Genomic DNA, 27,858 nt, shown 5'->3' on the forward strand with positions numbered 1-27,858 from the left:
AAAAATAAACGAAATTGAGTTATTTGTGATGAGGTGGATGGACCTAGAGACTGTCATACAGTGTGAAGTAAGTCAGAAAGAAAAAAACAAATGCTAACCCATATATATGGAACCTAAAAAAAAATGGTTCTGAAGAACCTAGGAATAAAGGAATAAAGGAATAAACCAGGAATAAAGAGACAGACGTAGAGAATGGACTTAAGGACACAGGGAGGGGGAAGTGTAAGCTGGGAAGAAATGAGAGAGTAACATTGACATATATACACTACCAAATGTAACATAAAGCTAGTGGGAAGCAGCTGCATAGCACAGGGAGATCAGCTCGGTGCGTTGTGTCCCCCTAGAGGGGTGGGATAGGGAGGGTGGGAGGGAGACGCAAGAGGGAGGAGGTATGGGGATATATGTATACATAGAGCTGATTCACTTTGTTATACAGCAGGAACTAACACACCATTGTAAAGCAATTATACTCCAGTAAAGATGTTAAAATATTTTTTTTAATTATAAAAGAAAATTGTAACACTTTTTACTGGTGAGGCTAGTGATTTCTGGCTTCTATCCTCTTCAAGTTGACTACTGCCACTGAATATGATGACACCTATTTTCCTCCCACTGTGCACATATTAGAACTTTACAGTAGGGATTATACTTGAGTAGTCTCTAGGCTCTATGGCTCAGTACAGAATGGTAAGGTTTTATGGTAAATTGTCAGCATAAGCATGGCATTCTACTATAATCATTAAGTGAATAAATTAAAGTTTTATTCGATTGAAAAAAAGATGGCATTATACGGGGCATGCGCGTGTGTGTGTGTGTGTGTGTGTGTGTGTGTGTGCGTAGGATATGCTTTTACTTGCATTAGCCAAGAAGTCAGAACCTGAACATATGACTGGAGATTCAAATATCTGAGTAACAATATTACTTTCTGACAGAGAACTATTTACTAGAAGATTCTCAGTAGGAATTGAATTGCTTTTATTAGTTTATTTTAAATGTGCATTTCCCTTTTTTACCTCTGTTTCAAAAGGGAGTATTTACGCTATTTCGGGATGTGTGAACATCCTCCATTTACAGAGCCATGGAAGATGTTTTCTGCCAGTTCCCCAGTTCAGCAGCTCTCAGTGAGTTCCAGTTAAGCCAGAAAAAAACTGCTGCTATCCTGCTCATCGTCTTTGGCAAGCATTTCCTAACCCATCCCCCTCCTGCACAGAGCAGCAGATCCCCACACTGGTGTCGGCAGGGCCATTTAGGAATCTCCTCTGATCCCATCCCTCTGTTATTCCTCTTCTCACTGCTTTGCTATTCTATACTCAGTTTCCAACTTAATAGAAATGCAGGTGGGCACGTGAGCGTCTAGGTTTACCAAAATACACATTTTTCATGAGTGCTTCCCTCTTGGAGTGTGTGGACAAAGCCAGCATATGATCTTCCCATTATCACTCTGTTTTAATGTCTAACTGACAGATGCCTGTCAGTAAAACAAGGCAATAATGGGCAGAAAATATCTCTGCTCTTAGAGAGCAAAAAAGAAAGACCCTGGATTCCTGTCGTCTCAGAGACACTTGTCAGCCGTTGTTAAGGAAGACTTATAAATGCTTCTGTGGCGAATACCTCTGAATGGCCTGAATGTTTTCACCCTTATTAGTAAGAAGGTGAAAAGGGAGCTGTTTCTCATACATGTGCAAGTTTCATCCACATGCAGTTTCTTCCCCTAGTGGAAGCTTGCCCATCGTGTTAATGTGCCACCATTGCAGCCTGGAGCTGGGTGTGGCCATGCCAGATGGCACCTGCAGGCTTCATTGGACAGGAATGGTTTCCTGATGGGTCACAGACGAAGCCCAAAAATCTAGTACAGACTTGATGACCTTAGCTAGTCAGTCTGAAGTGGTGTAGTTCTGCCGACTGGCTTCTACACTGGTGGCACCTTCAGATATATTCAGTGAATGATAAGACAGTGGAAGTCACTTGCTCACAGGAGCAAGTGACACCAAGTCAACTGTGCCGCAGTAAGCCGAAGAGGGTAGATTTTAAGATTGTTCTTGTTTTCCTAAGGGATCAGTAAATGCAGAAGACCTCTGTCTTCAGGGAGTGTTCAGCCTAGGGAAAGACTCTATCAACCCTAAAGACAAGAGTCGTATACCAAAGTAGGCAAGGGAAACAGTGCCTGGCCTTCCAGTGAGAAGAGAGATACACAGTGGCAGGGACTTGGGCTCAGACATATTTTGTGTCCTTTTTCATTACAAATCCAGTTCTCTATACTCAAGCAGAAGGGTTAGTTATTGCGTGGTGATTTGATTTTTTTTTTAATTTCAATAAAGACAGATGGACCTTTAAGAATAACATAGAAAGCAACAAAAACAACTCAGTTACTATAGGATGTACCTAAAGCAACAATTCCTTACTCTGAAAATTGGCAGTCAAAGGAAAGAATTAAGCAGTTATTATGGCTTCTCTGTGCAAATTGTATTTCAGAATGACCAGATTGCAAGTGTTGATGAAGGAAAATTCTTTTTCACGTGAGAACTCTAGCCACTAAATGTGGAAGGGAAGTTAGAATTGGAAAAGCATAATTCTGTAGCCCCCAAATGAAATCATTGATTCAAGTACCTGTCATAAATGGGATGCAATCATTAGCCCATTAGGTATGTTATGGGGAACTCCACAATGGAGGAATCAGGCTGCCCTCACCTGAACCCTCTAAAAATGGTTCATTGTTATCTTAGGAGCCTGCCCGCTCTGATGCAATACGTAAGTACACAACATGAGCTATTGTTGCAGAAGAGTTGAACTTGAACTTAAACCAATCAGTAAGGTTCCAGAAAATACAGGGGATAGAAGAACAAGTTAAATGATACTACAAGAAAAATTAAGAACGTAGCTATTGGGATGGGGCTTAAGAGGAGCCCTGTGCCAGTTTCTTTAGCAAGACATTGGCAAGGGGGAAAAAGGGAGGTGGCTGTGTGCAAGTGAGAGGGACTTAGATGTATCCAAATGTTACACCTTGTCTGGATCATTTAAACAAAGCAACCATAAAAGATTTTTCAAGACAGTTGGAGAAATTTGAATACAGTTTGGGTAACAGATGATACCAAGGAATTATTAAGTTTGTTAGGTATGATAATGGTTTTGTGGTTCTATAAGAAAAGTTCATATTTTTAGAAATTCATACTTAAGTATGTAGGGGTAAAATGACAATTTCTGAGACTTGCATAAAAATCTTAATAGGGTGGAAGGAAGGAAGCAAGGGTGAACAAGTGTAGCAAAATCTTGCTAGATTGGGATGATGAAGAATATGTGGGGTTACTGTAGTTTTCTCCCTATTTGTTTGAAATTTTTCTTGATAAAAATATTTTTTAAAAAGAGTAACAGCTCTCTCAGAAGGTGGTGGGGAATCCACTGGAGACGTGATTAGAAAAAGGTCATTACCTGATGATCAAAAATTTTATGTTTTTTTCTTTTTTTTGAAGATATCCTTTATTTTAAAAAAAAAAGAAAACTAGTTTTCTAAGATTTTGGGGGTAGTCACTGGAAACCAATTTCATTGCTTCATGTCAAGCAATTGGAGGAGAATTTGGGAGACAAATAGTCTCCAATGTGAAAGTGAATGCTGATCTTAGCTGGAATAACTTGCTTTCTTCAGTGTCTGCAGTGGCTGGTCTCCAGGGACTTATCTGGCTACATGTGTTTTTCACATTTATTAGTGAAATTGGAGAGTCAAGAGTAAAACACAGTCCTCGGGAACATTGTGTTCATTTGTGACACACTAGAGATTTTTTAGCCCATAAAGCAAATGAACGAGCTCCATAGGGGTATAACTGCTATTTTCACCCTCAAAGGCAGTAAAGACCCACTGTATTTATTAAGTAATTAGAGAATAGAAAATGAACAGTGCTATGAAAATAGAAAAATAGACTCTCACTATTGCTATTAAGAGTGTAATTTTTTTGTCTGTTCTGAAGGAAAACTACCATCAGATGAAAATTTTAAAGTCAAGGTAGACCTCTGCTTTAATATTTGGTTGTTTGGTCTTGGATAATAAGTTAATTCAGTGTCCATGTAAGGTTGTTTTTGTTTCTGTCAAACAAGAGGGGTCCCATTAAGGAACCTCACTCATTGTTTTTGCAAGGACAAATACACAAAGAAATGAACAGACCAGATATTTGATTTAGGACCTTCCTCCTGAGTGATTGAGTGGCTTAAGGGAAGACAGCCCTCCACTAACTGATGCCCTGGAGCATTTCTAGCAGACTTTAAACACTCGGCTCCGGTGGAGGCTTGGGGAGAGAGTGGGCTGGTTCTCACACTAAAAAATGTCCAGATGAAGCTGACACTCCAATGGGTGTGGGCTGTGTAAGATGCGGGGCCAATGCAACCATCAATGTCAAGATGCAGGGCAAGATGGGACAGACGGCCAGAGGAGCAAGTGCGGGAGGGGGCATGTGCTCTACTTAGAAAACAGAATGCCTGAGAGGCCCCTTTGAAGGGGTTTGGAAGCGCTTTGCATTGAGGTAAATAAGAAGTATCAATACGAATGAGGCCCTTTTTGCCACCGATTTCACGGTCCACAAGAATCCAGAGTATACAGCTGTCAAGAAGTTAAGTGATAAAGTGATCTCAGATCACTTGGTCCTTGGCTGACTGTTAGTTTTTTCTTGTGCTTGTTTATATCTTGATGGTTTAAAAGACTGGACACATTCTAGGGAACCCATAAAAAGAAACTGTGGTTTTTGTGTGTATGTGTGAGTGTGTGTGTAGTGGAGGGAAAGGGGAGCAGTGTCCAAGAGCTGAGAAGAGTAATTCCAGGGAGCATTTCTGTGTTTTTTACCTATGTTATACAAGACTGTCAAAACAGAACTGTCAGCAGTTCTGCCCCCAAAAGACATTCGCTTGGGAAGATGGTAGGGTAGTAAGGATGACTACAGAGGGGTGGGCTAGGCAAGGGGATTAGAGGTAGGGTCTGGAAGGGACCTCTCTTCCCCACCCTGGTCCTCAGCTGATATGAGCTCACCCTGCTGCACTGCAATCTTAAGCACTGCCGGTTACCAAGTGACCACCACAGGCCAGGCACAGACCTACCCCAGGTCCAGCGTGTCAGGGAGGAAACTGAGGCTTAGTGCCAAGTAAATTTTGAGTAGCAGTTCAAAGCCAGGACTCCTTGATCCAAAACTAGGGCTCTGTCCCCTCCCCCACAAAGGCTCCCAGAGGTTCCCCTGAATCCAAAGCCAAGTATGTACAAAGGCAACACAGAAACACCCGGAGACTCTGACCACATGGGAAAGAACAAGTGGCGTTTGGGGGACTTTCAGTAATATGAAGCATATGATAGGGAGCCCACCCATAATGCCAAAGACAGAGCTAAAAAGCAAAACCCGAAGAGTTTTTGTCTTCGCTCTGCACTTGCCTTTCTATTCCTTGGCGAGCTGAGTAACTTCGGATATCCTCGTGTGTAAATGGAGGTCCACCAGCCAAACGTCTCCTGGGGCTCCAGCAAACACTGCAGGGAGACCTGGGCCTCGGAGCCTGGCAGAATGCAGAGCTTGGACCCTACCCCGTGAGAGAACAAGACTACAACCTCCCCACGGTCTTGGTGAAATGCAGCTGGGGAAAGCCCCAAGGAACCCTGGGGCTTAAAATAAGCCACAGCTGGCTTTATTCCAGGCTCTGGGAGGCTGGGGTCAAGATGGAGCACACCTGTGTAGCTAGTACGGTGTTGTTTGTATGGAGGAGGGTGAGATACGACTTGGAATGAACCCCAAATCAACTTCCTTTAATGGCGGGCATTCACTTGGAGGCTGGTGGAAGATGTGTATGAACCTATCCACAAATCCAGAACTTGTAGTCCTTAGAGCGTATTCAGCCCTCATTTGTAGCCAAAATATTTTCCTTCCATATCATCAGATATCCTGGTCAATGGTACCCTCCATACCTTCCTTACGCTGAACAGGTAGCCGTTTGGCGCTGGGCACACTGAATATCATTTGAAGCATACACTTTTCTCATCTCTGAGTAACGTCCTGTGAACATCTCATTCTGCTTTGCCTGCTCCCCTCTATTTTTTAAACTTGACATTTAAACTTTTCTGATGTGCCCTGATTGTTCCCGAGCCCCTGGAACTCAACCAGGCAGCTCTGTTTCCCTGTAGCTCCCCTAGCTCAGCAGGGCTCCTTGTGCAGGACCAGTTGTTATTTACAAGTGTGATTCAGCTGTCGCTGTGCCTCTGAACACACAGGGTTGTTGTAGGATTTTAATTGCCATTTTCCTCTATATAATTAAAATGAAGTGAAAAAAATGGGATAGCCTCCAAAATCTGAATTAATTTCGTGAGTACTTCTTGAGGGGAAAAAATATGTATAAATATGATAATCGTTACTTGCTTTGCCTTCAGCAGAACTAGAGGATTTTACCTGGCTGAAAAAAATATATAGTAATTTTAAATGGAAGAAAAATTAGCCTGATACTCCTTGTGGCTGAGAATCAGAATTAATAACGTGGATGGGAAATGATAAATAACTCTGGATATCAATTTCAAAAAGAACATTGGGAACAAGCTGTAACTCTCTCTGGATCCAACTTGCCTTATGCTGGTCTGGGTTTTTTTCTTTCCATGGTTCATCGTTGGTGTTTACCCGTTTCTCAATAAAATGCCATAACCCCCAAATCAAAAATTCCTTCATGCTCGGAAACAGGCATTTCACCTGCTTGCTCTGCTCTGTAAGCGTGACAATGAGCACGTAGCAGGGAAGAATGAAACGACAAAAAGAGAAGTCGTGTTTTTGTTTGTTTGTTTTTTTAATTCACTGGGCTCCCAGTGTTTCACTCTGCAGACTCATCAAGCACCTGATGGACATGTTTATAAAGACTTGGATGGTCACTTTATTTGGAATGACAAACTCTCTGCTCTACATAATGAGGTCAGTGAAGCATCCAGAAAAGAAATGTATAATTTGGTAGCTTGGGTCTGTAGGCACAGCCCTGCTGCGGCTATTTAAGTTTAATGAAGCAGCTATTTTGCCGCTAACACACTCTTCGTGAATAGCCTCCTTGGTGCGTTTTTGAAAACTTAAGTGTTGCTGGTAATCATGTCCCAGCAATCTCCTTGGAGAGCCTTTGTGCCATGTTCTCAGAAGAAATATGCTGCTTTTACATGTTAATGGTTTTGAAATTAGTCATGTGCTCCATTTCCATTGGAAAGGAAGGTCAGTGTGTGATTTCTTGCCTGCCTTCATTTTTTCTGAACATTCAGGACACTCTTAAGTCAGTCCATCAGCCATGCAGTGCACTGTCTGTTTATAACATGCCTGAAAAGCCAGGGAAATGTTCTATCAAAGAGCGATCCTATTCTCAGAGACTGTTCTTAGAATTCAAAGTCTAAAAATCCAACTCAGAGGGGAAAGTTCCTGGACAGGCCATTATTGCTATTTTTTCCCCTTTCAATCACTGACCGACTTGTATCATCCATTCCTTGGCCTCATTAGAGGAGGCCTTGCTCCCTGAGTATGCAGCTCCTCGAAGGAGACTAAAAGACATTTTTGAGATCCTTTTTGAGGCAGATTTGCTCATGTAAAACTAAGGTCAGTTTTCTGAATCCTGGAACAGCATTAATGATGCACAGCTCTGTGGGAGCAGAAAGCCGTCTAGCCATTCCATAGTTCTGCACTCTCATTCCCTCAAATGTAGGGCATTGGGTGGTATCCCCCGAACTGGCAAGGGCATGATTGCTAGGGGGAAGGTGCCATGTCCTCATGGCTCTGCAGCCCTGGAGAGGGTCTGGGGAACACTCCATACTGTTTGGTGGAAATGTAAAGCAGGACTTGAAATGGTTAGACCCTGCACCACCAGAAACTTCCTAGGAATACCTAGTAAGTTCTCAAAAAATGCTTGTTTGAATGGATAAAATAATGAACGAGTCCTTTGACTTGCTTTGTTGGCCAACTCTGGCTTTGGAGGTCATACGGGGCCCTTCCGGGACATACTGAGCACCTGAGGAGCCTCCCTTTTAAAATCTCTGGAATTAGCATTAGGGTTGAATTTGGAGGTCCAGTCTGGCTCTAGACTGCCCCGCGGAGCTTGGGCCTGCTCAGACCACTGCCCATGCAGCCCACACGACCAGATTAGCACCAGGGTGCACACACCGTTATGCTCTTGTTTTCACCTTTAAATCCTGTGGGTAATTTTTATACCCAGATAGAGTTGCCAACGCACCAGGTACCTCCCCAAAATAGCCTTCTTATCCTACAGCTGAGAGATTAAAGTTGACTTGCACTGAAAATGCAGTTCTGATAGAAGCAGGCTTAAAAAGGCAGCTGGGTGTGGCTTGTGTGTTCTTTTCCAGTGTATTTAGATTAGCTAAGATAATGGTAGCTGCTGGAAAAAATAGACACGAATACCAAACATAATAGCAGTTTTTCATCGGGTATCTGTACTAAACATTTTCATGGAAAAGTGCAACCTGTGTTGGGGGGTGTGAAGGTGACAGGTCTTGGGAGGGTGAGGAGACACAGGCTGCAAGCAAGACTCCCTTTGTGCTCCCCGCGGGGAGGGATGGAGTGGCACAAGGTCAGGGCTCAAGTGTGACCCAGAGGGAGCAGTGGGTACAAACTGACCAGCCACGGAGGAGAGCAGTTATACAAGACGGAAGAGATGCAACCCAGGCCAGGAAAAGAGCAGGAAAGGTTAATATAGTAATAAAATGTGCATGTGCATGACTCCCTGTGCACGGCTCATTCCAGCTGCCAGAGCACGTTCACGTGTCTCATCTTATTTGAGGCCTCACAAACAACCAGATGAGCTGGCTCAGGAAGTATCAATACCCTAATTTCAAATGCAAGTAATCTCAGCAAAGTCGGAGAGACTGAATGGTTTACGCTGGCGTGTGGTGAGCCAGGGTGCGAGCTTGGGTGTCCTGCCTCTGAGAACAGAGCCTTGCCCATAACTCTGTGGTCCTTATGGAGGTTCGGGGGCTGTGAGGCAAGAGGGCTGCACAGGTGAGCAGGGCTCTCTTCCCTGCCCTTCCCCCTCGTCCTCTGGACGCATCCTCTTGATGCCAGCCATGTTCCCATGGAAATCACTTACTGACAGCAGAAACGCAGCCACAGTTAGGTGCAGCCTGGTTGGGTCCTTGCTTTAATGAAACTGTACTCTGTCCTTTAAAGGGGTCGCAGTTTCACAGACAGGCCTTTTTATCTTTACCATTGTCTAATCAGGCTTTCATTTCTGTAGCCACTCCTTCCTTTTCTATTTGTCTCCCTCTCATCCACCTAGTCCCAGCCCTCCCACTGAGTGCGGCTGAATTTGGCCAATGCCAAATCATGCTTTATTCTCAGCCTGAGGAATTATATAAGGTGTGAAGCCTGGCCAACAAAGAACTCCTCTCATCAGTGTAATTTGAGGTTTCAAGTGTCTATGGACACCACTCCCTCCCAGCATCATGTTTTTTGTCCTGAGAAATCCCAGAGAGCAGCGCTCTTGGGTGGACTTCCTAGGGGCGGTATTGATAAGAAAGCGGTCAAATGGCACTTGAAATTTTGCGGAAAGATCAGTGGAAGACCAGTGCTAGGCTACAAACCCACAGCTCAGCTCTTTCTAGCATCCACGGCAGCAGCCTGCTGTTTTCCCAGGTGGCTCTGAAAGAGACAGGGAAATGCAGTGGGCCATTTGTCACTGCCTGAGGTGCAACACATGCATGCCAATTGGTGCCCGCAGCCTGCAAGGCCCACTCCTGCCCCACACCTTGATCTCAGCCCCTGGGCTGCTTCTTTTTTTTTTTTTTTTCCCCAGTCGCACCACACAGCCTGTGGGGATCTTAGTTCCCTGACCAGGGATCGAACCTGTGACCCCTGCATTGGAAGCACGGAGTCTTAACCAACTGGATCACCAGGGAAGTCCCCCTGGGCTTCTTCTTTTTTTTTTTTTTTTATGGTACACGGGCCTGTCACTGTTGTGGCCTCTCCTATTGCAGAGCACAGGCTCCGGACGCGCAGGCTCAGCGGCCATGGCTCACGGGCCCAGCCGCTCCGCGGCATGTGGGATCTTCCCGGACCGGGGCACGAACCCGTGTCCCCTGCATCGGCAGGCGGACTCTCAACCACTGTGCCACCAGGGAAGCCCGCCCTGGGCTTCTTTTGACTGAGGTTGGGGAGGTGTGCTTCCTTCTCTCCTCCTCCACCTGATTTGATTCCCTCTCTGGGGCTGAAACCAACTCAGTGCTTCCCACCAGGATCGAGGTGCCCATCCTCTGTGTAGTCCCTCCCACCCCACTTTCAATTCAAGACATGGTCTTTGAGGAGTGTGCGGACTCACCCTGGCGTGCAGGACTTAGTATCTCAGGGTTATTCTCGTGTGTGCTGGTCAGTGGAGGTGCTGGTGTGTTCTTCAGTGAGTGCTGGACTCGAGTATCATTTCAATCCTAAGTTGGGTTCAGTGTTCTGCAGAGATGGCACGAGGGAAAGAGCCAGGGCTTGCCTGCAGAAGAAGGCAAGGTTGAGGAGCCTTTTATTTCTTTATGCCCAACTCAGTGCCTGGCACTCTCTGTGAATGGAATAAACTGATCAGATGGTGGGTAATATCCCTTTCACCTTTGAGAAGACAAGTGAAATGAAGAATAACAACCAGAAGTGAAACTACAGTTTTAAGGAAACTCTACTTCCAGAACTGTTTTTTTTTTTTTTTTTGCAGTATGTGGGCCTCTCACTGTTGTGGCCTCTCCTGTTGCGGAACACAGGCTCCGCACGCGCAGGCTCAGCGGCCATGGCTCACAGGCCCAGCCACTCTGCGGCATGTGGGATCTTCCCGGACCGGGGCACGAACCCGTGTCCCCTGCATCGGCAGGCGGACTCTCAACCACTGTGCCACCAGGGAAGCCCTCCAGAACTGTTTTAAGGGCATTTTATTGCAAATTTAGGTCAGACATTTAGAACAACTTCCTTTGGTGAGGACTTAATCCAGTCTAGTTATAAGTGAATGAACTTGGGAACCTTGTGTGTCTGAGTGGCATTCCCCTCACTAAGGGCGGCCTCACCGTTGACCAGCCTGGCCTCCTTTTCTCACTCTGCATCCCTTCTCTGCCTCCTTCCAGCTCCGTGGAGTGGAAGGAGGGAATGCTTGGCCCTCTGAGCTGGAGTTAATGCAAAACCCGAAAATAGACTCTCAGACTGCACCCAGACATAATGATTCCGTGAGGCAAGAAGGTCACTGTGTCTGCTTTTCCTGCCAACACACCCCTGGCTCTTAATCTGTGGCTGCCTTGTGAAGCAAGAGAGCTGTGCCAGGAAGTTACACTTTGTGACTGTGAGGCATTATGAGAATTTAAAATCATGTCAATGGGGATTTATAAGGGCAGGACAGGGGACAGGGGTCAGACACAGATTTCGAAGCCGACCTTTGAACATCCTTTTTGTTCTGTGGCCCCAGCTACAAATCAACTCCACCCTGCCAACCCTGCCAAAAATTAAAAAGTTTACTGTGGTTATTCAAGTGGTGGGGTTTTGAGTGATTTTTATTTTCTTTGTGCTGTTCTATACCTTCTGTAACGTATATTCTTGTTTTTGCAACGTGGAAAAAAAAAAAGCAACAAATCCTATTTAACGAGGAAAAGTATACTAGCTAATCATCTCATTGTGTTTCTTGAACGCTTGGTACCTGGGGGTTGAGAAGCCCACCGGAGTCGTGACAGTGACATGGAAGGGGCAGCCCTGCCTCTGCCCCACATCAGGCCTAAGACCAGGGCTGGTGTCCACAGCCCTCGCCCCATTGCCAGTTTCCAAAGGGCTCCTGGAAGAGGCCAGACCGCAGACCCTGAGAGGACTAGAGGCAGCCTAGGAGAACAGGAAAGGGAGCCAGCCAGACACCTCGGCAGGAAGGAGGGGATTCTGTTCCCATCCAATGGTCAGGCCTGTGGGATATGTGCTTGTCAGCAGGGACAGTGTCAGCTCAAGTTCATCTGGAAACACTGCGTTCTCCTCCTGAGAACGTCCAGTTGCTGCACATTGTTCTGGAAGTTGGGCAGATCCTATTTTCTAAACCTGTAAGAGTCGAGTAAAATGTAACAAATATCTGGGAGAAAATAACCCTTTGAGGAATTCCAAACATGCTCTTAGGGTTGGGAAGCAAATTTATTTAGACTTGGGGCCTTGACCACCCAGACTGGTTATTGACGGGAACTCAGTCTATCCATCAAGCCTGCCACTGTCCACTGAGTCCAGGCTGTCCCAGGCTCAGGAGCTCGAGGTGAGCAGACTGGGCAGAGATGGTCCGTACGGACCATGAAACTGTGTCCTCTCACCTTTAGACATAAAGAATTCCTCCTGCAAGTTTCTCTTAAGTCCTCTATTTCTTACACATCACGTGCAGCTCTATTATTGGATGCAGCGGGGTTCCTTACTCCACTGGATCTGAAGGCTTTGAACTTGAGGTCAAGTTCAAGCCCACAGCACACAGATTGGGAACAGAATTTCTTGCACTCTATGTGGTAGACTATGTGTCAGCGAGGTAAGGCCCTTATTAAGAATGGATTATTCTTCATAGGTGGTAGAGATCTCATTCATCAGTTCCTTGCATTTCCCTGTGTGTTCCCCCTATGATAAGGCAAGTGTCCCTGGATTTTAAGTGGTACACAAAAACCCGAAAACTTAGTACTAATGTACTTATTATCATGTCCTTTACAAATATATATAACAAGCTCATCAAACTTATCATTTCATGAATAACTTTAAGACAAAGCTAAAATAGGTTAACTTTTTAAAGGAAAGTAATTTTCAAGACACATTGAGCAGATAATTGTGTTATGGAACACAGATATGGGAAAAGTCAGAAAGGTGGTGCTTTTTTTTTTTTTTTTTTAATTTTGGCTGCACCGGGTCTTACTTGCAGCATGTGGGATCTAGTTCCCCGACCAGGTATCAAACCCAGGCCCTTTGTGTTGGAAGCATGGAGTCTTAACCACTGGACCACCAGGGAAATCCCCCCAAGCGGTTTTAATAATGGTTCTAGTAACTTTGAGAGAGTGTTAACGAAGACTTACTGCTTCTCTGGCCCAGAGTGCGAGAAGTGCCTATCTTCGCTTCAGATCTGGCTGCAGGGCCATCGTGCCCTCCCCTCTCTGATCCTCGATGTTTACGGACACTGACATGCTCGGTGTCCTGTTCATAACCACGTTCACTGTTTCTTGTGGGCTGAGTGTGCGCGTGCGTTTTAAATGGTAGCAAGATAATGTACGGCGTCTAGGCCACCCCTGTTATTTCTATTAAATACTGACATGATGATGGTGGCCTGTAATTGTCCATTTTCTATTAACCACCCTGACCAAGTAAACTGTTTTCTGATCTCTCTTAGATGGAAATCCTGTATGAATGTGGAAGCCATTAGCAGAGTAATTGCTGTCCATTACCATGACAACCAGCCGCTGCAGTCACCTGCCCGAAGTGCTGCCAGACTGCACCAGTTCAGCTGCACCCGTGGTGAAGACCGTGGAGGACTGTGGCAGCCTAGTGAATGGGCAGCCGCAGTATGTCATGCAAGTTTCAGCCAAGGACGGGCAGCTGCTTTCAACAGTAGTGCGGACCCTTGCCACCCAGAGGTAGTACCACAGTTAAAATGAATTCGGAGGGCTGTCAGATGGGAAATGCTACAGGGAATGTAATTAGCGCTCAGGTCTTTGTGTCAGGTGAGAGGAGGTACTGGGAGGGGGAAAAAAAAAAACTACACATGTTCTGTCATGGTCGTTTCTATAGCAATGGGGCAAAAAGATAAAACTCACGTTGTGGACGTTTCCACTTAAAGTCACACTTGCAGAGAGGCAGGCAGGGGAGGATCCCACAGACACAGGGTTGCTTGCTTAACATGTGTTATGTTGACCTTCCTACAGTAATTACATTTTCGTTGTCTCCAGGTGCTAACAAAGGTAGCCCTTTGTTATAATAGAATGAAGGAGGCACCTGGTTTCAGATGACTGAGCCAAAGTGATTGGATACGTGGGCAAAACTTCTGAAGTGACGTTCTGACGTGCACGCTGATCAGCATGCCGTGATGGGGGCTGTCCACAGCTACTTCCTGGGGGAGTCTCCTCTGACACGTCCCCACATGGGGGCCTCTTCTGCTGCTTCCTCCTTCGCTCTCCCTGTATCCCAGCTACGATCCTTCATACACACTCTGCCCCGTGAAGTATCATTGTCTCCCCCAAGTGATAGACCGGAGCCAGAATGAAGGCTCTGAGCAGCACGGAGACGGCTTATCCAGGCCGGCACTTTGTCCCTGGAGGTCTCCTCTGGTGCTCTTGCTGCCCACTGGCAGGTTGAGAGCCAGGCTGCCTGGCCACTAGGTACTCCTTGGCTTCTCCATTAGTTTCAGAATGGGTAAGTGGGATTGGGACTTACGACTGTAAAATACTGGACTTGCCCATTGGTTTCAGTGCTGACACTTCCGGCCCTGAAACTTTGGGTCAGTCACTCAGACCTCGACTGCTTACCTTGGTCTGAGCAATTCAGCCAACCCCTCCGGTGCAGATACAGGCCCACCTACGTGCCCCTGCAGCAGGACTCCTAGTGACACCACAACGTTCTCTGTCCCCCCCTCCTAGCCCCGGACGTGGTGGCCACCAGACATGGACTCACACACCGCCACGTGTTGTAAACATTATCCATGTGCCATCTACTTTCAATCCGTGTGGCTATTGCAAAGGGAAGAAATAGGAAAAAAAAAAAAGAAGGTCAATATATATTTTTCCACCTCTGGGAAAACTTGTAATAATCGGTTAGGTAGAACTCAGTATACGATGAGGCAGTGAGCATCATTGCTCTGCTGTGAACCGAGACGGATAGTTATCTGTCTGCATATGCCCCCATCACCCTCGAGCCATCAGTCACCTCATCTGATCAGGAAGAACAGTCTGCAGAGCTGAAATGACTGAGACCTGTGAGCCAATGTGCGTGTGTGTGTGTGTTCTACCACGTAGACACGTAAACCAGAGCTTTTACAGTTTTACACGCATTTGGTTCAGTGTGAATGACAGAGGCCAGTAATAATGAGAGAAAAAAGTCAACTCTTTAAACTTTCTTTTCCCACCCCTGAGCATGAGGGGGTCTTTTGGCAAGTGGGAAGGAGGTCCTTTCCTCTTTTAATCCCCTTTTAGCCTTCACTCTTTCCCAGGATCATCCCCAGAAAGGCCTTTCCACAAAGATGGAGTCAAAGAGAATGGTGGGCATAAGCCTGGAACACTGTCATCTCTGGGGGACAGGAAGAGGCGGGAGAGGGTGGGTAAAGAGTCTGGTCCTTGGGTTGGCGCATACAATGATGACATTTTAAAATCTAATACCCAATAAGGACCTCTAGCAATATAAGATGACATTAATCAGAGAGGGATAGTCCTCCAGTATCCATTAAGAAGTGAGGCCATCTTGGTTTGAGCCTTCCATTGGCCTCTGACTTATGTGATGAGGGCCATGTTTTTTGATTTTCCCCAACCTGAGTTTTTCTACAAGTGAGAACAGTTACCATTAACTAGGCACTTACCACATGCTGGTCCCTCTTCTAAGCTTGTAATCTGGACTATCTTTTCTCATCCTCACAGTCGCCGTATGAGGAAGGCACCATGCTTTGTGCCCATTTTACAGATGAGGAAACTAAAGTCCAGAGAGATGCTGTAACTCACCCAAAGTTAGCCAGCTCGTGAGCAGCAGAGCTGGGGTTCGAGCCCAGGCAGCTGGACTCCAGAGCCTGCCTCACAAACCACTACCCTGTGTGTCCTCACAGAATGTGCAGGGGTGGTGTTTCCAAGTTAAAGGCCAAGCTGTGGACTGAGGCCACCTTGGTAGCGCGTACCATTACTCACTTTCAGCTTGCTGTCCTCAGCGTCCCAAAGTGCATCCTAGGAAAGCTCCGAGGACCAAGCTGCCACGGCGTCGTGCTCTGGCTCAGACTGCAGTTCTGTGTGGCAGCTTCAGGGTTGGCCGCCAGTCCGTTTCCCTCCTCTCACTCGCCTATCCCACTGAAAGAAGAAAGGAAAGGAACCTCTGGGCATTCAAAAGTGTCCCAGCCTGGTTCAAAAGATGCAGCTTGTCCAGAAACTACAATTGGTGTCATTTCAAAACAACTTCTTAATAGCTAGGGATGATTTTTATTTTTTGATTGGTAGTTTGCCTGAACTACTTCGATGTCTAAGGTAAAATTAACACATTGCTCCTTTTCACTTGCTTATGACCCTGGGCCCACCTGCTCTGGTATTGGTCACCCCCTATTTCTTTGTATTGACAGAAGTAGATGCCCAAGGACCCCAGCTCCCACTACCGAGTGCCAGTGTAGATCTCGGGTTGTAAACCAGGTGTCTGTTCTGAGCAGCTGCCTCGGGTGAGGGTCCGAAGGACACAGAGCCAGAGGACCACGGCATGGCAGTGGTTTCCAGCCCGTTACCAGCAGGTGCCCCTTCTTCTCTTGCAGCCCCTTCAATGACCGGCCGATGTGCAGGATCTGCCACGAGGGCAGCAGCCAAGAGGACTTGCTCTCTCCATGTGAATGTACAGGGACCCTGGGGACAATTCATCGGAGCTGCCTGGAGCACTGGCTGTCATCCTCAAACACCAGCTACTGTGAACTCTGCCACTTCAGGTTTGCAGTCGAGCGCAAACCCAGGCCGTTAGTGGAGGTCAGTAATTGGGGCACGTCTTGAAAACTTAACTCTAATGAGCAAATGATGTCTGCTTTTATGCCCAGATCACAAACCCTGTGCAGCTTCACTGAAGCACAGTAATAGCTCTGTGTGTGTGTGTGTGTGTGTGTGTGTGTGTGTGTGAGAGAGAGAGAGAGAGAGAGACAGACAGACAGACAGACAGACAGAGCCAGCACTAAGGAGCCAACAGTAGAAAGGTGACCTCCACAAGGTGGAGACGAGAGAGTGGGAGAAATCAGTGTGAGAAGGGACGTTTAGAGACTTGATCTCCATTTCCCATTCCTGTGACGTGGAGCAAACCGATCAAACACTATTCTCTTTGCACACCACCTGCTCACCTTGAAGCAACAGATAAATGGGCATTTGGGTTGCCTAGTCTGAGAAATCTTTGTGAAAAAAAATAGCAGCATTGTATAATGCATATAGACCTAGACTTCTGGGTTTGAATAGTTCTATGACCTTAGGTAAGTGACTTCGGCTATTGGAATTACTATGAGGGTTAAATGAGTTAATATTTATTATACACTTATAATACCAGATACATATTCAAGTGTTTGAATAAGAAAAGTCTCAGTCTCTCCTAGGAAATTACATGCAAGCTTTTTTCAGCTAATAACCTGAATCTCTTAAAGAGATTCTTAGGATTGGAATCTCTTTTCTTAAAGGTGATGCTGTCAACTCAGCCATTAAAATGTCAGGACATTCCTTTTCCTATTTTAGGGGCCATATGATGCTTCTTTAGACCCAGGGTCAGGTCTTGTATTAACTGGGGGAATTGGAAAACATTATTAGATTATTTTTGCTTTCTCTCCTACCCCCAACTTCTAGTCAATCAAAACTTGGATATCGGCAACAAGAAATATTCTAATACATTATGAAGCATAGCTAGTTGAAAGGGACCAACACATTGTGCCTATAATCCAGTCAGGCTGATAACCTCCTCCTTATTTCAGCAGCTGACCCAGTGGAACTTTGACATTAAACTAGAGCTAGAAATCAAGAAGCCCTTCTTGGAGGCTATTTAAAATGGTGTATTAGCGCCCTGGCACTAAGACTCTATAGGGAGCTCTGCTTAAACATTCTTTTGGTTTTGACCTTGAAAATTTAATCAGGACCTGTAACTGGGGCCTGTTTTAACTATGACTTGCTTGCCAAATGGCACAAAATTTATTTGACTTGCCCCAATAAACACTATGCTTCTCTTTAAGATTCTGGATCAAGTGACCTCTTAATTTAGGCATCTTGCTCCTTGACATCCACTTCCAGAAATTCGTTTTTGTAGAGTGCTGTGAGGGATTTGGCCCAATGCCGCATTCATTGGGATTTGCATTTCAGAACTTCTCTGCAGAGGGGGAAATATAATTAAATAATAAACAAAGGAGGTGCAGACTTCCAAGCCCAGTGGCAAACGTAAAAAAGAAGCCTATTTCTCCTTTCCAGAAACTTTTTGGAAACTTCCCAAGTTGATATTGCAGCTTCGTCCAGGGAAGCCGACTTCCCAAAGTAAGGAAACCCTGCTTTGAATGGGCTGCATCCAGTGGTCTTTTTTTTACCGGTCTATCCCCAGTAAAGAAGACTTTTGCTTGGTAAAAACCCCAGTGTGTGTATGCATAATACAATAGATAACAAAGGAGGGGGTGTATGTGCGTGCGTGTCAGATAACACACATGTGTGAACCTTTTCAGTCTCAGAGAGGGACACGTACCCCAACACAGAGGTTTCTTCAGAGCTGCTGATGTCAGGCTATAGACAGACTCCAGCATCTTAGGCAACTGTCATTAAACAAGGAAACGAGGCAAATGACCTTGAGAATGTGTGAGGTGCTCTGCAAGATTTAGGGCCTCGCCTACAAAAACTTCACCCAAACGGTCACTGGTGGTGAAATTTTCATTGCACCAATGGAATGTGACATTTTTCAGAGTTAATGATGATTGAACAAGTTGAAAGTGAAAGGCAGACCTTCTCAAGCCGGGGAGGCTGGCCATTTGATCATCCCATGGCGAAATGAACTTGCTGTTTGACCACAAGCAATAAAAAGAAGTTGTCTTTGGTTTCTCAGCTGGAGGACAAATGAGAACCAGGTGCAGGCAGATTTTTAAACAAATGACATTACTAATTGACTTTTATCCTCTTACCAAAGGGCGGGTTTATTCACAGTGAGCATTGCTTCCCAATATGTTTACCTCTAGATGAACACGAATCTTTTTAGTAAATCCGCAAAACCTGCCTATTTGGGTTAAGCATTAGGAGTATTGTTACTTTATTTCTCATTTTCACTCTTTTAATTGCTTTCATCGTTACTTTATTTACCAGTTGGATCTGCCTTCTCATTAAAGCAAGAAAATTCCATAACATTTCATTTCAAAATCAATGGGATAATAACAACTCCACTGCTAGAGGAAGTGGTTGAAAAAGTCATTTATAAATTTTATTTGTCAGTATCCAAACGTTACATCAGTCGGAATTGTTGTAACACCTCAGACTCCCATTCTTTAGTAAACTCTCAGTCCTTCATTCACTGTAAGCCTTCGTCTTCCTCAGTATTCCTGTTGGGAAGACACTTCCCCTTCCATCTTTTCCTACACTCTCTGCAGCCAGCAGTTGGATGTTCATTTTTAACATATCAGGAACCCATCTTCTACACAGGCTGCTACATAAAGTCTTTCCTCCCTTTCCCTGCAAAGGGTGAGTTTCTACTCAAAATGGCCTAATCAATAGGCTGGTTACTATTAGCATCTCCAAATAGGGCATCACCTCTCCACTTACCACCGACCATCTGGGTGGCGTGGCTGTTTCTCTGAGCTGCAGTGTGAAGGGTGAGCTACAGGCTCTCTGTGATCTCTTTGGCCTCTATAAGGCTCAAATTCTTGGGCAAAAAAATACATTCTACACTTAAAATAAGTACATTGTATGGTAAGTAAATTATACTTCAGTAAGTTGCTTGTGTGTGTCTACTTACTTACCCACCTACATGGCGGAACTAAATCTGTTAGTCTTTTAAGTTCATTGACAGTTTTATACCCTAAATATTTTCTTGGTGCTAAGTAAGCAAGTATAACAAGAGTTAGTTTCAACCCAAGAGAGCTGCACTGCAATCATCCGGTTTATTCAATTGTGGATGAATTTCCTCCACTGTCCAGCTAAGGTAAATCTCCTAAGATCTGTGCCTACTTGGGCAAAGCTTGAAAGGAAAGCATTCGAACCGTCCATAGCAAAAAGGAAGAGCAGATGTAACCCACATACATATCATAGCTACACAGCCAGCACTTCTCTCATGAAAGCTACATATTTTTTGTTGATGACGGAAAATGTACCCAGTGGCGATTTGTCAGATGAATTAGCTCCAAAATATTGACCTGGTATTGACAGAAAATAGACATCCACTAACCATAAAAGGATTCACGGAATGACCAGCCTGGGTAGTTTTATGGTCTCCTCCCTGCTCATTTTCAGTTTTCCTCATTTCTATCTGTAAGTTGAACTCTAATACCATTCTTTTATAAGGGTGAAATACAGCAAACCAATAAAAATATCACAGTTTGTTCCCAAAAATGTGCTCCTTGACTTCAGCCTGTTGCCATGATTGCATATCGGATTGAGCAGTTTGCCAAGGAAGCCCAGGTCACTATGTGCAAGTAGCGTGCTTGCAACATCAGCTTCTAGTGATGGGACTATCTGCCAGTGGGCTTTCCTAAGACGTGTACCAGTAACACCCACCCTTGCCCGGGAAACTCATGAAGTAATAGGTCAGCTCAACCATGTCGTGATTAAACTGAAACAGCCAGGAAATGGTGGAAACCTGCAGGAAAGGCTTCCTAGGATCTGATCTTCCTCCAATCAGGGAGACATGGTGATGTTTCACAGAAGGAGTGATTAGGTTTCCATATTCCTATTTCCTTTACCCAACCCCAGCTGACTGATAAGAATTGTATGAACAATTTAAAAGCTGTTCCCTGTGAGTCAGAGGTTGAGCTAAATTGAAACAGACTGTTTTCACACATATCAGTTACTCAGAATAATAGGATATAAAGGGAGCTGAGGATTAAGGATTTTTTTTCAAACTTTTTATTTATAATTTTTTTTTTAAGTCACTGGACGAAAATGGTTTTAAAGTGTGCCCTGGATTCACTGTCATCTCCAGCTGTACAACAGGGAGCAGAGTTGAACTGCTGTGAGGAAATGCCTTTGTACCTTGGCCCTTCACTATTTAATAGATTTGAGACTTCACTGAAACCCTCTTACTGTGTTTCTATCAGACTTAGGTGAGGACGTTGCTCGCTTCGCTGTAGTGGGTTTGGTTTGGTTTTGATTTCCTTTTAATATTTATTTATTTTATTTTATTTTTGGCTGCGTCAGGTCTTAGGCGCGGCACGCGGGATCTTCATTGCGGCGTGTGGGATCTTTCCTTGAGGCACACGGGCTTCTCTCTAGTTGTAGCACACGGTTTTCTCTCTAGTTGTGACATGTGGGTTTTCTCTTTCCTTGTGGCGCACGGGCTCCAGAGCGCATGGGCTCTGTAGTTTGCAGCACTCAGGCTCTCTAGTTGAGGCGTGCGGGCTTAGTTGCCCCACGGCATGTGGGATCTTAGCTCCCCGACTAGGGATTGAACCCACGTCCCCTGCCTTGGAAGGCAGATTCTATACCACTGGACCACAAGGGAAGTCCCTGGTTTTGATTTTTAATGTATTATTGGAAGTAAAAACGTGAGCTTTGTGTTTCAGAGTATTCATTTTCATCAGCAAACCCTTGTAGCATTGGGATAATTAGGGAATGACACCAGAGGGTGTGTAAACTGATTGAGAAAACTTCCCAGGCATGAGGACCACCTACTTCCTCGAAGGAAGGCAGGCAAGCTCCCCTCTTCATTCCAACCTGTGAGCGAAGGACAGGCCAGTGAGAAAGGTGGCTGGACCATAATCACAGCATGTGATAGGCAATCATGAAGCCTCTGTTCGTTGAATAAACGGATGAATGGAGAACCTTCCCTCCCCCAGTTGCAAATCCTGTATTGTACTTGGGGCCTGTGGTTGTAAATCAAAGAAAATGACCCTTTGCCCTTGCAGTTCAGGACAGACACAGTTGGACAAGGGCTTATATGACACAAACTGGCACCACTGCTTTGAGCCACACAACAGATGTGATGATTCTCACAAATCCTGGCTCCCGTTCGGTCATCAGTCCTCCATGAGGTTTTCAAGAATGGCAGGTGGCAGGAGCCCTGTACCACTGGTAGCCAGTGGGGAGAAAACGTGTGCTTCAGGGCTGGGCAGGGAGACACTTGCCCGAGTCAGAGGAGGGTTTTGGGGGATGGGGAGGACCAGGCCGTTTGGAAAGATTCAGGCCCAGCTGGCGTTTGTCAAGCTTTTCTGAATCCAAACTCTGGGCAAGCAAAGGCTTCACCATAGTATTGGGGGGAAACGATCGTCTTACCCATTTGGTAGATGAAGACACAGGTTTCCGGTGGTTATGTGAGGTCAAGATCCCAGTGAGGAGGAAGGAAGGTCTCAGGAGCTGCACTCAGGCCTTGCTCTCTCTTCCTGTGTTCTGGAGGGACGAATGGAAGAGAAGCACTGCGGCAGCATTTGCGCAGTGGAATGGGGGAGGGATTTACCTGAACCCACCAGGAGTTCCCACTTCCCACCTTCCCGTGCACTGAGCACAGGTCCTCAGCTCTCCTGGGGCGGATCAGGCCCCTCCTTTATGGCTCCATCTCCCAGAGGCAGCACTTCCACCCGCTCCAGGCCAGGCTAAGGCCTCCCAAAGCAGAGTCAGGACTCGAAGCATGAAGGACAAAGGAAAGAGAATGTACCAGAAAGGGGAGCGTGTGGAGGGACTTTGTGTCTGTTTTCCGGACAACACGGCAAAGACCCACTGAGTGACATCTGTGCCGGTGACTTTTCCTAGCAGGGCTTAACATCCTGGCCGTGGCTACTGTTCTAGAACCATGAGACAGCCAGCTGGCTGCCCACCACCTCAGTGAGAACCTGAACAAGTCATTTCTCCTCTTAATGCATCAGCTTCCTCACCAGTGAAACAGAGCAGAACTAGCCAACTGGTGACCTCATTCACGCACACAGGTGTGCTTTATTGAATTAACACTTTTTAGTGTGAATGCCTTCACATGAGACATGCATGCACTTTCCAGTTCCCCCAGGCCTTGCCTTTTGCTTACACCCACCCAGCCCTCTTCACCCTCTTGCATTACGTGCCCACTATTTACATTTGAGATTCCAGAATTGGGTGATGTCTTTCAAAGAGTTTAAAAGAGTTCGCTAATGCTATGTGATTTCTTTCTACCAACATCTTTCTTCCAGGGTAACACAGACTGAACTTAATGATCTCCCTTCTATTGTCTGCATATTATTAGTGGCTGGTTCAACATCACACAATAAATGAACCACTAAGAGACAGGGTACTAGCACCAACAGTGGTGAGAAGTACGTTGCACTGCAGCATCCCTTAGTGTTGGCCAAGCACTTCCCTGACCTCTGATAAGGTTGCTGAGCAAGCCACCAGCCTCCCCATCCTTTGTCCAGCAGCTGAGATGACCTGCCTGATGACCGAAGTCCAGCAATGCTTGATCCTGCAGTTGTTCAGTCTTGGATTCCTCTCTTGGTTCTGGTGATTAATTTGGCAGTTGCTTCGTTACTTAAAGCTTAGTTACAAAGAAGCTGTTTTAAGGTACCTATTAAATTCGCAGCTTGCTTCATTAAAAATCACTTCATTAAAAAAGTAAGCCAACTGAAGTGTTCACACGGCCATGCCAGATGAAAGGGAGCTAACTGACTGGTGCCTGGGTTTTCAGCCCATCCACTGCTGGGAAAGGACTAATTTGGGGGGGGGAAATCCTGTTCCATGCACTAAAAGAATTACATGACCAATTCTAGTATTTTAAATTGTATTGATACTTACAGTAAGCTTGGGTTGAAATACAAATTAGAATTCACGTTTTCAAGAGGACCTTTCTTGGTCCTAGTAGCTGCCCTCAACCCCTCCCCACCTGAGGGTTTCCTGCAGCAAGGCGCAAAGATGCGAAACACCAAGAATTGTTTCACACAACTTTTTAATTTTAATTATTCTGTGCTTTAACACATACAGAGGAGGGCAAAGAACAATATATAAACAGGTTTGTATCTACCACCTAGAATTAACGAATGTCACCATTTTGTGAGTGACATACCTTTCAAAGAACAGCTTCTTGAGGGGGCAGGGAGAAAATGTCTGGAGTCGTCACTAATTCATCCTCAGGGAGTCTCAAAGACAGGAGAAAATTCAGCCAGGTTTCCCTGAAGCACATCTGGGCCGAGAACAAGAAGTAAACAGAATGAGAGAGATAATCCTGAAAGATTCCAGCCCCTTTGAGCTACCTCCAAATGTAAGAACAAATAGTACAGGTAGTGCTGGCCACCAAGGGGTCCATTTCTTGGAAAGGTAGACAATTCGAAGTTACTATATGGGAGTTCGGGGGGCAGCGGGTGGAGGGGAAAGTGTCCCTGGGCAGCTGGCGGGAGAGCTTTGTAAAGGCGGCTGTGATCCAGGAGCAGTGAAATGCCACTGAATGAATACATCCAGTAATCATCTCTCTCCTAAGTCCTGCCGAAATAACAAGGCACAATTAGCTCACAGGAGCTGCCCTGTGCAGGTAGAAGGCACCAGGTTGAACTGAAGTGAGACATAAATTGCATAAGCCCTGGTGCAGACTTCAGGTGCAGAGTTACCAAATATGCATGAAACTCCCCTCTGAGGGCTTCTGCCTGCCCTGCTCTTGCCTTTTCAGTTGTAAGTGCCAACACCTGACACTTTTAAATCCAGAGAAAGAATACACATTTTTAAACACATAATGGTGTGAAATATTGTGAGCAGTACATGATTATGGTTAAATGCTGCCTAATGGGCAATTATATTCGAATGAGCCAAGTGGAGAAGTATCCTCAGTTAAGCAGTGGGAGCTCAGTGGTCATTTATTCACTGAATAACACCCTGCTTTGCCCATTTATGCTAAGATCTTCGTTTTCTAGCACAGGCACAGATCTTGACATGACACTCCAATCCTGGGGCATTAATTCATTTCGCTGTGACTCCATCTATTTTTATCCTTAAGATGTTCACACTCCAGAGTTTTCTCTTCTTTAATTATTTAACCATTTCCTAGGCAGAGGGGAAATATTATATGCTATACACTTTATATAGTCATCTTATTTCAATGTCTCGGGTATCCCTAGAATGGATATTATCCCGTTTGGTAGATAAGGAAGCTGGGATTCTGAAATGTCACCCTTCAGAGATCTTAAAGACTTTCAGCCACAGGGCTAGTAAGCAGAGAAGGAAGAAGAATGCAGGTTCCTCTGGCTCCAGAGTCCATGCACTTGCCACCATACCTGGCTTCTTCCTTCCTGGCTCAAGACTACTTTCTTTCACTTGCTTATTGACACACACAGGTGCAAGCACACACAGAAGCAAGGACAGCCAGCCTTTCTAAGGGACTAAATGTTCCTTAAAAGGGGGAGAATGCAAAAAGTGATGATTAAAGCCCTGATTTCCTCTTGACATTGGCTTCGTCTGTGAAATCCAGAGCTGTTAGCGGGGAGGGAAGGATGAACGGGCAGAGCAGAGAGAATTTTTAGGGCAGTGTACACCACTGCAATGGTGGCTACCTGTCGTTATACATGTGTCCAAACCCACAGAATGTACACCGGGAGTGAACCCTAATATAAACTGTGGACTTGGAGTGATGATGACGTGTCAATCTAGGTCCATCGACTGTAGCAAATGTACCAGTCTTGAGGGGAGGATGTTGATGATGGGGGAGGTTGTACATGTGGGGAGGCACTGGGTATATTGGGCCTCTCTGTACTTTCCACTCAATTTTGCTGTGAATCTAAAACTACTTCTAAGAAGTGAAGTCCATTAAAACAACACAACCACAACGAGCTGTGCCAGCCTCCTGGGTGCTGGGACAGTGGAATGGCAGTTCTTCTCTGTGCTCCTGATACCCTGGTCTCGGGGAAACAAAGCTCTTAGGTACACCACCCTATTAGAAGCCAGAAAACTCATTCTTCATTTCCAAGGGACTTTACACACCCTGACTTTTTCCCTTTCCATCTAGTTACTCTTTCTCTGCACTTGCGTCTTCATTTCCGTGAGTCATTATGTCACCCATTTCTTCTGAGATCTCACCTAAGGGAGAGATGTTATTAGAAAGCCTGGTGAACTCAAAATGTTTGAGCATTTTCCCTCCTTTCAGGAACAGGTTGTGAAGGTTAATCGCTCATAATATGGTTGTACACACACGCGAGGTAAATTTCTTTAAAGACTGTCATCTACATAACTCGGATAGGTGACACTGGTCTTGCAGCTCATGAAGGAGAGCCCTGGTTTTTCTCTTGAATTATGTATGTAATTGCCTCGGTTCTTCGCTTCCCTTTCTTGACAGGTGCCGCAGATTTGGGGAAAGATAAGACCCTGTCAGGTCTTGTCGCTTTGCTTTCCTTCTCCATATTGTTCACTAAACTTACATTCCTGTGCGGTGCCTCACGGCTGCCTGACTTCATTCGTGAAGAGACAGGGACCCCGTGAGATTGTCTGGGATAAAACTGTTTCTTTGCCATCCATTATTACAGAGCTAGAGGGATAGGTTTATGCTGTGATGGATACATGAGAGCAAAGTTATGTTTGTGTGTGTCTAACATGAAAGAGAAAAAAAGTCTTTTGAAGCTTTTAGTTTAGAATACTGAAAAGCAGGCTTAATTCTTCGGTGTGCCACCTATTAAAATGTGTAAAACATCTGTTTGTGAAGACTGAGGTCAGATTAAAACAAGAAAATGAAATATTTTCTACTCATTATTTTATCATCACTTCACCTCCAGCGACCCTATTAGAGACAGAAAGTTGGCATAAATGGTGAAGTTCAAAATCTTTTAGGGCTCTGAGGGAAAATGGCTAGTGTAGTATACGTGAAATGCTGCTGGCAGGTAGCAATAGCAGGAAAGTTGTAAAATAGAGTTTATAGGCATTAAGGACATATCTGTGCAGAGTCAATAAAAGCAGAAATCAGCAGATGAAGAGAAAACATTCACCATCCTAGAAAATTATGCAGCCCCTCCTAACACTTTGCTTACTTACAAAGGCTAGATCTTTGCATTAAAGCTGGCCGATGATGGGAAACAAGGCCTGAGAGATGAAAGTAAGAAAAGGGCTCTAATATTTTGCTAAACACTGGCTCATCTGCTTAAAAGCTATGAGTTTAATGTTGAAACCCAGAAGTCATTCGTTCATCAAAATATACACATTTTCGACTGCTTGTAAGATGTACCTGACAGATGCATATGTCTGAAGAATGACCCTGTTGGATGAAGCTACGGCAAGGCGGAAAGAAATATCTACAAAACAGGGTTCATGCCGGCGGTGGGGGGGGCGGGGTGTCTGTAGGGAAATCTACAAGACACTTCAAGTCACTTTTACCAAGGCTGTTTTTCGGTCTCAGATTTTTTAAAACACGTTTATTCAGATACAATTCATTTACCACATAGTTCACGGATTTGAAGCATACAATTCAGTGACATTCAGTGTATTCACAGAGTTCAGTAACCATCACCACAGTCAATTTTTTTAATAAAAAAATTTTTTTAATTTGTCTACAGAAATTTCACTCCTAGGTATATACTTACAGAAATGCATACCTGTGTTCACCATGAAACATGTACAGCAATGTTCAGAGCAACACTACCTATACTTGCCAAAAACTGTATAAAATCCATGTGTCCATCTCTAGCAGACAGGGCTGGAACCAGAGTGAGGTAAGTGAAGCCCTCACCTCAGGAGCAAAATTTAAATGGTGCCCAAAAATCTAATACTCAAGATAAATAATATTTTAATGTGATGGATTTTTTCAATCAAAAGTAATGCAAAAACTTCATGATGAACAAAATATCAAATTTTTAAATAAAAGCAGGATCAGTATTACTGATTTTTCCTCAGGCTTCAGGATGGCTTGGCACAGAAACAACAGTAGAATGGACAAATAAATTATGCTATACGCAATGAGAATAAATGAACTACAACTACAACAGTAGCATAGATGAATCTCACAGATATAATGTTAAGCAAAACAAGCCAGACACTAAAGTATATGTACTGGTGACTCAAAAATAGGCAAAGTTCTTGTTCAAAAGTAGGTGAAACTAATCTAGGATATTAAAAAT

At 44.9% G+C, this 27,858-nt stretch overlaps 1 protein-coding gene across 6 annotated transcripts in view; it reads left to right on the forward strand.

The window, feature by feature from the left end:
* MARCHF3 (membrane associated ring-CH-type finger 3) overlaps positions 1-27,858 on the forward strand; it is a 148,567-nt gene that overhangs the window by 97,707 nt on the left and 23,002 nt on the right. For 5 of the 6 annotated variants that reach the window (XR_007476215.1, XM_004279861.2, XM_049707266.1 and 2 more), the window contains 2 exons: positions 13,330-13,573; positions 16,429-16,633. Coding sequence is in view for 5 of the 6 variants with exons in the window: in XM_004279861.2 (XP_004279909.1) it covers positions 13,386-13,573; positions 16,429-16,633 (393 nt within the window). In the remaining variant the exon portion in view is untranslated. Of the gene's footprint in view, positions 1-384; positions 6,912-13,329; positions 13,574-16,428; positions 16,634-27,858 lie in introns of those variants that run through there. The other variant, XM_033405821.2, reaches the window with a different exon arrangement.

The sequence above is a fragment of the Orcinus orca genome, chromosome 3, assembly GCF_937001465.1.
Source record: "Orcinus orca chromosome 3, mOrcOrc1.1, whole genome shotgun sequence".
In the NCBI taxonomy this organism is placed as follows: Eukaryota; Metazoa; Chordata; class Mammalia; order Artiodactyla; family Delphinidae; genus Orcinus; species Orcinus orca.